At 35.9% G+C, this 8,653-nt stretch overlaps 2 protein-coding genes and 1 non-coding gene across 4 annotated transcripts; all 3 read left to right on the top strand.

Annotated features, from left to right (window-relative positions):
• The first annotated feature begins 286 nt into the window (after positions 1-286).
• Positions 287-1,969, top strand: LOC125861457 (2-oxoglutarate-dependent dioxygenase 19-like). The gene is made up of 4 exons (XM_049541352.1): positions 287-565; positions 745-980; positions 1,072-1,399; positions 1,605-1,969. Exons 1-4 carry the CDS (start codon positions 308-310, stop codon positions 1,860-1,862), a joined length of 1,080 nt encoding a protein of 359 aa, XP_049397309.1. The 5' UTR covers positions 287-307; the 3' UTR covers positions 1,863-1,969.
• A 666-nt stretch (positions 1,970-2,635) lies between these two features.
• On the top strand, positions 2,636-2,719 carry TRNAL-CAA (transfer RNA leucine (anticodon CAA)). Its single transcript has one exon. It is a non-coding gene; the product is annotated as a tRNA-Leu (tRNA).
• Positions 2,720-3,768: 1,049 nt separating this feature from the next.
• On the top strand, positions 3,769-8,349 carry LOC125861407 (serine/threonine-protein kinase PEPKR2-like). 2 transcript variants are annotated; one of them, XM_049541323.1, is made up of 5 exons: positions 3,769-3,883; positions 4,105-4,212; positions 4,299-5,263; positions 6,273-6,569; positions 7,660-8,349. In XM_049541323.1, the coding sequence occupies exons 3-5, from the start codon at positions 4,522-4,524 to the stop codon at positions 7,992-7,994; spliced, it is 1,374 nt and encodes a 457-aa protein (XP_049397280.1). In that variant the 5' UTR covers positions 3,769-3,883; positions 4,105-4,212; positions 4,299-4,521; the 3' UTR covers positions 7,995-8,349. The 2 variants fall into 2 exon arrangements, with proteins under 2 accessions (XP_049397280.1, XP_049397276.1); XM_049541319.1 differs by having other exon boundaries at positions 3,776-3,950.
• The last annotated feature ends 304 nt before the right edge of the window (positions 8,350-8,653 follow it).

Raw genomic sequence — 8,653 nt, 5'->3', positions numbered from 1 at the left:
TTTGTAAATTCATTTTACTTTTTTAAGGAAAAAAAAGCGAGTCAAGAATCATCCAATTTAAGCCCTTAAACAAGGTGTTAGAATTAAAAGCTATAGTGGATAATAAAAACATAACTTTATTTTTTAATTAAATCCACAAATAAGAAATAAATTATCAACCTCTCTCTGTGGGTGTGGGTGTGGGTGTGGGTGTGGGTGTTGCTATAAGCGATGTTGACATTACCCTCAAGGAATTTTACAAATTCTACAACATGTCTATAAATTATCAACCTCTGTTTTAACCTTCAAGCATTTTCAGCAATTATATATGGAGGAGGCTACAGCTCCACTTGTGGTTAAACCATCCAATATCAAAGAGCTTGCTGAATCACCTGATTTGCGTTTCATACCTAGTAATTATGTTCATAACTCTTGTTATAGCAATTCCTCTGCTACAAATGATATTGATGATTCAGATTCAATCCCCATTGTTGATTTTTCTCTACTCACCTCTCATGATTCTCATCAACGTTCCACAGCCATCCACCACCTCGCCAAAACTTGTCAAGATTGGGGCTTCTTCATGGTACGTAGTACGACGATTAAACTAACTAATTTCAAAGTCACGTTAGAACCTATGTATGTACATAAAAAGTACTACTAGAAGTTAATATTTTGAAAAACATCACGAACGTCTCAAATTGAAACAGAGGAAGTATAATAGTGGTCTTTTTAATTTGTTTTGTGCAAATTAATTAAGTGCAGGTAGTGAACCATGGCATACCAGAAAATCTGATGAAGTCAGTGATTGATTGCACTTATGAATTTTTCAATTTACCAGAGGAAGAAAAACACAAGTTTACTGGGAAGCATGTGTTGGATCCTATAAGATATGGTACAAGTTTTAATACTAGTAAAGAAAAGGTCTTCTTTTGGAGAGATTTTCTCAAGGTCTTTGTCCATCCTCATTTTCACTCCCCCACCAAACCACAATCCTACAGGTAACTTATTTATACTGACAGTATAACGTAACAACGCAATCAATCGCCTTATAATGCTACTTTTAGTGACTCGATAGTGTTAATTTGACAGGGATATTATGTTGGAGTATAGTGAGAAACTCCGGGAAGTGGCAAGAAAGTTACTAGGAGGCATTTGTGAAAGTTTAGGGCTTGAAGAAAGTTACTTGGACAAAGATTTAGAGTTGGAATCAGGGCTTCAAATCTTTATTGGAAATTACTATCCACCTTGTCCTCAGCCTGAACTTACAATGGGTATGCCACCTCATTCAGATCATGGTCTTTTAACACTTCTCATTCATAACCAAGTTGGAGGTCTCCAGGTTCAGCATCAAGGCAAATGGATTCATGTCAATGCCCTTCCTAACTCTCTCTTGGTTAACACCGGCGATCATCTTGAGGTAATTGAATCCCCTTTTCATGTCTAGAGTCACAAAGGTGCGTGATTTAAACATTAATCATTAGCCTTTAAAGTATTGAGTTCAGTTGAACTGTTTTATTTATAGTAAGATTGAAATAACAAGTTACTTTACTGTTACTTCAAGACTTAGAATTTGATGATATTTGAAATCGTTTTTTTTTTTTTTTTTTTTTTTAATGTGGTAGATATTTAGTAATGGGAAGTACAAGAGCAATCTACATAGAGCAGTGGTGAACAACAAAGTAACAAGGATATCAGTAGCGGTAGCTCATGGTCCATCATTAGACACAATTGTGAGGCCAGCTTCTCCATTGATGGAAAAAGAGAATAGCCCATCAGCTTATTATATTCCAATGAAGTACAAGGATTACTTGGAGATGCAACAGAGCAACCAACTTAATGCAAAGTCCTGTTTGGAAAGAGTTAAAATCCCAAGGAGCTGAGTGTTTTTATATATTTTTCCTCTTGTTTCCAAGTGTTTGATGATATACTAGTATTGTGGAACTTCAATAATATTATAAATACTATAGTTTAACGTGTAATCTTTTAAATTAGTAAACGTTTTGGCAGGGTCTGTTTATATGTATATCTTCAAATTAAATGTCATTTTCGGATAAGAGGGTGATGTGAAGTAGGGCCATTGCATGTATATCTTATATATATATGTCCAAGTTGATGACTCCTACTCAAATGGAAGATTAATCAATTGCTTCTCCAAACTTCCGACGTTTTTGTTTTTTATTTTATTATTTTTGGTGTTTTTCTCTTTCTAGCGAATTCTACAACCCACAATTTGTTTGTGCAAGGATATTTAATAAATTTTTAAAAGTAATAGATCCTAGCCATAGAATGAGTATGGATATCCAATATATTTTTAAAAGTAACAGATCCTAGCTAACTTTTCTTAGAAAATCTGATTTTGGAATTGTGTTCAAAACAATCTTATTTGTACAATTTTTCCCTTGTTTACTAACACAAGATTATGTTTGGTTATTTGCTTTACCTCTTTGCCCAAAAATAAAATAATAATTTAACAGCATATCAGAAAGCTAGTTGGACAAAGTCTTATTGGACCTGGAGTTGGGCCTTTTCTACTGCTTTAATGAAAACAGCTCAGCAGCTTATGGTCCCAACCAAGAACTGGGATTACTTGCCCAATTGTTCACATTACCAATTATAATTCATATTATTATTTTTAATAAACTTTAACAAATAAGTCAGGATGGCCGAGTGGTCTAAGGCGCCAGACTCAAGTTCTGGTCTTCGTAAGAGGGCGTGGGTTCAAATCCCACTTCTGACAAAATATTTTTTATTTTTTATTTTTTTACTAATAAAACAGTTTTACCTTTATTTTTATTTCTCTCTTTTTCTTGTCTGAGTAAAAAGTTCAGACTACAAATATATCCTGACGTTAAAGAAGCAACAACTAATGATGGCTGCTGCAATCCCACTTCCTCACACCACTATATAATGAACATCCTTCTTTCTTGCTCCTGATCTAATCTTTCCTACTTCTGCTACATAGGTTGTTTATCACATTGTTTTAAAAGGCTCTAAGAGAGTCGTTATACGCTTGCTTTTAGACGGGGATATTTGCAAAAGTTGAGTCTTGTGCTTATGCCTCAAGTGTTTGATTGTATGTTTTCAGCACACCTACACCTTAATGTCCGGAGTTCATCCAATTCATTTGTAGAAATACAAATCAAATAATGAGCCATAAAATTAAAAAATTTATTTAAGAAAAAAGTTTATTGAGTATTGAATTCAATAGGAAAATATGTAGTTTAATAACATCTTTTAAGAATTTGTGATTTTAATTATTTAAAAGTTAAAAACATTATGATTTGTATCTCATAATAATTTTAACACTATTGAAGTACTTACTTTTATACTTGTAGTGGTAAAAACACGCTTGATATTTTTTTGTTGTTGTGATTTTTTTCAAGTTTCTTAAACTTTTGATTTCTACATATATTTTTGTGTCATTACGTTATTCTATCAATTCATAAATTAAAACTTTATGGCTTACTCACACCTTGTTTTCAATACTCTAAATTAAATATTAAATAAAAAATAATCTCAATACAATTGATTATAACATTACTAATACATGGAGTATTATTTAACACTATATTTTTTTATAGGCTTCACAAAACGACCAGATAGAGTATACAATAGTGTGTTTTCAAAGCTTAACTAATATTTGTGGTTACAACTAATGGTCTAATAGTAATCAGATATTTCAAATTTGAATCAAAATACAAATTACTTTTTATTATAAACTGTTTTACCTTTAATAGGAACTGCATGGAAAAAAAAAATACAACTTAAGTGGGAAGGTTGATAGTGGAAGTCATGTTGAATTGATTTAGTGACGTGGCGTTACCTGAGGCGTCAAAAGACGCTGATCGGCGCGAATAGTGAAGTGGCAGTTTCAGAATCACGTGTCTGTACCGGAAAAGTGGTCATCTTTTTCCTCACACCAAAAACCCTTCTTCACTCCTTCTCCACTACATTTCGTCTGTATGAAGGTAAACAAAAGATACTATTAATTTTCCATCTCTGATTTTCAGTCTATATGCTTCGTTAATCGAACTATCTTTAGGGTTTCGTTTTTGATATGTTTGCTTTTGGGGATTCATATACCTGACCCAACTAGTGGGTGTTCGTATTTTTCCCTTTCAGACTAGCTATATCCTCTGAAAGGAAGGACCATAGACATGTCTTTTACCTTGGAACTGTTCGCTCAAATGAGTCGCAGGAAAAGGAGTAAGAGGCATTTCGCCTTAAGAGGTTCTTACCACTTTTCTATTTTTCTTGTTTCTTTTGTTTTGTGATTATTTTTTGTTTTCATGCATACCCTTTTCTTGAAATTGCAGAATGTAACAAAAAGTTGGAACTTTTTATGCACCGGTGTTCTTCATTATTTGGTCGGTAGATCTTGTACTGGTTGGGCTATTAGAACTGAAGTAGTTAATTGGAGGAGATAGTTTTATAGTTTTGACAAGCTAGTGAATTTGACGATTTATGTGCTTTTTGGTTAGATGTAGGTTGGAGGTCTGCTTATGATTTATAGGAAGTTTAATTACTTTAATCTTTTACATGGAGAACTTGGGCAAGAAGAGAAAGGGAGTAGAAATTTCAGTGGTTTGTCAAAAAGATGAGAGTCTAGTGACAGTAGTCAGGTCACATTTATCCTTGGAGGATTATTCTCAAAGGAAAAAGAAATCTAGGGAAATTGTGGTTGAAGATGACAACTTTTGTAGGAAGAATATCATTACTGGAGTAGCTACTGCCCCGTCTTGTGGGAGTGCACGTTCACGCTCACCTGGACGAGGTCTTAAAAGGAAAATAGGCTGTCTTGATTCAGCTACTCGATTGGGGCGGAAGAAGAAGATTGAGCAGGATTACGAGATGGGAGATGTTATTGGACGAGGGAAATTTGGGTCTGTTCTATTATGTCAGAGAAAATTGAGTGGGGAAAAACATGCTTGCAAGACTCTGCTAAAGGGGGAAGAGATCATTCACCGTGAAGTTGAGATAATGCAGCATCTCTCTGGGCATCCAGGTGTTGTGACACTGAAGGCTGTGTATGAGGATGCTGAATCTTTTTATCTTGTTATGGAACTTTGCTCAGGAGGAAGGTTGCTTGACCAAATGGCTAGGGTTGGGCGATACCCTGAGCAACAAGCTGCTAATGTGATCAAAGATCTCATGCTGGTTATCAGATACTGCCATGAGATGGGTGTTGTGCACAGGGACATAAAGCCTGAAAATGTCCTCCTTACAACCTCTGGACAAGTTAAGGTTTCAGACTTTGGGCTAGCTGTGAGAATTTCATATGGTAATTCAAGATGACCTCCTCTATTTGAATTTGATTTGCCGGTATTGTTCATATTATTCTATTTAGTGTGCGTGAACCAGATAACACACCCTATATTATTATGTCTGCATATTGTTGTCTGACTAGCTGTTTTTAATCTAAGGCTGAAATTGTTAATTTGTGCTCCTCAAGTGCGGTGCTTCTTGGTGATCCCAGATCACCGATCTGCATTACTCCTTGCACCCAAGAAAGATGGAACTTATATGGGGATTCAGAAACACCTTTGTTTGATTGCCTTTGTTTACAATTATTTCCTTTTATTTTGCGATTAAAATATGTTCTTTAGAAAACTGAAATCACTTGTCCACATATTTTCCAAGTTTCTTAATTTTCATTTGCAGAAATATTTTGGAACATTTCAAACTTTTCTCAAACCTTGATGGGAATGAAATGTTGTAGAGTGTGCATTATACGCACCCTCAATCTATCCAAGTGTGCATTCAAATATGTCTTTTTCCAGTATACTCCTTGTATGTGCGGTTATTCCTTCTTTGCTAGAAGTTAAGCTTTACCTTTCACAAAAATGTGCTAATCCATGAAAAATTCATGTGTATCTTCACTTTTTGCACCATGTCCAATTAGGTTCAATCAAAGGATTTCTCATTTTTTTTTAAAATGACAGTTCTTATCTTAAACCCTTGATTTTTATCCATACCCTTGCTTGGTCATTTTACCGAGTTAGTTTGGGAGGTGTTTACCTCAGATTATGCACATGAAAGACTAGAAACATTTTGGAATTTAATGCAATGTTGGATGATGGGTCTTTACATGTTGGTCTCAACTCTTTGTCGCACAGGATGTTAGCTATGTTCATGTTGTCTCTTGTGAGCGCATCAATAAGTTTCTATTTTAAGTCATTCTAGTTCTTCTTGGAGGATTCATTGCACTAAACTGGGTGAAGCGGTTGTGTGTGTTTCTTTTGTAAGCTAATGATGTATTCAAAATGCTCAATTATTTATTGTGCTCGTAGGTCAGAGCTTGACTGGAGTAGTTGGAAGTCCAGCTTATGTTGCTCCTGAGGTTCTGCTAGGTGATTACACAGAGAAAGTGGACATATGGAGTGTAGGTGTCCTCCTACATGCACTTTTGGTGGGCTTGCTCCCATTTCAAGGTGATTCTTTGGAATCTATATTCAGTGCGATTAAGGAGGAGAACCTTGATTTCAGTGGTGGAGCTTGGGAATCTGTATCACAACCAGCTCGTGATCTACTTTCTTGTATGATGACAAGGGATGTTTCAGCAAGGTACAGTGCTGACGAAGTACTAAGTGAGTTGCCTTCAGATCTCTTCCTTTCTTAACTGTTGCTATGATGAGTTGACTTTATACCTTATATTCTTTTATCGGGTTTTTTTTTTTTTTTTAATGAAATGTAATCATCAAAGAGAACTAGGACTGGATGAAGTGCTTTGGATCTACCTCTGGAGCATTATTTAGCAGCATCTGTGTCTTGCCTTACAAGTAGAATATGAAATACGACTGATTATTCGTCTACTCTGTTAAATGACAATGCTGGATTTTTTCTTAAACAGGTCTATGTCTATGCCTCACCTCACCTTGGGGTGCGCGGAGGGTGATAGATTTGTGCTTAATCGCTTCAAACACTATAGAATCTATTAAATATATTAATCTTCAGCTGAAGACACGTTGCCTCATCTCACAAATTGGAATAGGTCTCTATTTTATCCCTGTGAACAAGCTATAAGCTATGGTGTTGGAATTGCATGTCCAGAAGACTCAGTTTGGGTTAATTATAGTTCCTTTTATCACGGAAGCCTCAATGGTTTCATCACCACAAGAATATAATTTGTAAAAAATCCTGGTGTTGTTGATGGACCAGTCCTGTGTATTTACCTGTACATCCCTGTTGACAGATCTAGTGATGGGTAACATAGTTTTTCTTTGACATTCTTGCTCTGCAAGGTTATCCAACATAATCTGTTGGAACTTTTTGGATATGGCATAGAAGCATGGAGTTCTGATCAATTATTCAGTTGAATTTGCTGGATCATTCAGATATTGGTTGTCATATTCATCATGCCCTGAGCAATTGAATATATCTGGCAGATTGTTTGTTTCCCTTGGGTAATATGCTGAAGTTGGCATTCGCTGTAACAGGCCCATTAATTGCCTTGTTAAGTGGGCTACTTTGGGTTTTTGGGGGATGGCGGGGTAAAGACTACCTGTTAAGAGTTGATATTATTTGTATTTTGATTATATCCATCTTTGTTTTCCACTGTTTTTCAGAATAAACGCATTGCACTAATATCATGACAAGCAAAAGTTGCAAATGTCTATATCCCACCTTTGTCTGATGTCTCTTTTAAATTTTGATGATTCCATTGTTCTTCTCTTACAGGACATCCATGGATTTTGTTTTACACTGCGCCCACATTGAAGTATCATGCAAAGCCAATTAGAAGCCAGCTGACTGCTACTACTAGGATAGAGCGAGAGAGAAGAAACTTAGCCTTTAGCTCTCTCAGTGATGACTTTGGTTCAGCTTTAACATCTGGTAGTTCGTCTAAGATGCCTGAAGGTGAAGACTCTGGTTTTATCGATGCTCTCACAGTGGCTGTTTCACACATGAAGATATCAGAGCCAAAGAGAAGCAGAATATGCAGCCCAGCCAGAACAATCGATCAAGAATGTTCCCCTAACATACAAGCTAACCACCTCTGTACAGCATTCTGACGGGTATGACCTGCAGCAGCATGTAGTGTTCCCCTTGTAAAGGTATCCCTTTGAAGCAACGGTTTAGCACAGCATGTCCATTGATTTGACTTCCCAACTACATGAAGTGGTAAATGGTGAACTGATTTCATTTAACCTTTGGCTCTAGAATAAATAATCATTAATAAACAAACCTGTCAGATCATACTCGACTAGTTTGGAGTTGCTTCTGTCATGTGAATTCATAATATGTCTTAACTTATAAGTTAGTGTGTGTGTGTGTGTATTATGTAAATAAGGCGTGTTTCCTGACTCATTTCTATTGGAACGTTGTAAGAAAACATTCAATGGTGATAGATATGATGCATTTGGTATCAATCTTGATTAAGATTGGTTCTCCATGTGAGAAAACAAGGATTCACTGTGGGTTTTTGCCCCTAGAGGGATTTCACTGGGCATGTTGTTGTTGTTGTTGTACTGTGGGTTTTTGCCCAAAGATAAGGAGCTGTTTTGGCTTTTTCTCTTTGAAAATAGCTAAAACAGTCCCCCATCTCTGTGTTTGGATTCAAAATCATCCATCTTCTTTAATCCGGAGGTCCATTATGTATGTCAAGGTGCTGCATTTTTTATCAATACACAAGTTCCGTTAACGGAGATATTGTCCTGCTGCCTACTAGTAG

The sequence above is a fragment of the Solanum stenotomum genome, chromosome 1 (assembly GCF_019186545.1).
Source record: "Solanum stenotomum isolate F172 chromosome 1, ASM1918654v1, whole genome shotgun sequence".
Lineage (NCBI taxonomy): Eukaryota > Viridiplantae > Streptophyta > Magnoliopsida > Solanales > Solanaceae > Solanum > Solanum stenotomum.
The sequence above is the reverse complement of the archived record's forward strand: the minus strand, read 5'-3'. Positions and strand labels throughout refer to the sequence as shown.

Bases quoted from the DNA above. Each gene is read 5' to 3' on its own strand.
- LOC125861407 (XM_049541323.1), top strand. From the start codon at position 4,522: ATGGAGAACTTGGGCAAGAAGAGAAAGGGAGTAGAAATTTCAGTGGTT. The intron at 5,264-6,272 runs GTAATTCAAGAT...TTGTGCTCGTAG, and splicing joins AGCTGTGAGAATTTCATATG to GTCAGAGCTTGACTGGAGTA. The intron at 6,570-7,659 runs GTGAGTTGCCTT...CTTCTCTTACAG, and splicing joins CAGTGCTGACGAAGTACTAA to GACATCCATGGATTTTGTTT.
- LOC125861457 (XM_049541352.1), top strand. From the start codon at position 308: ATGGAGGAGGCTACAGCTCCACTTGTGGTTAAACCATCCAATATCAAA. The intron at 566-744 runs GTACGTAGTACG...AATTAAGTGCAG, and splicing joins AAGATTGGGGCTTCTTCATG to GTAGTGAACCATGGCATACC. The intron at 981-1,071 runs GTAACTTATTTA...TTAATTTGACAG, and splicing joins ACCAAACCACAATCCTACAG to GGATATTATGTTGGAGTATA.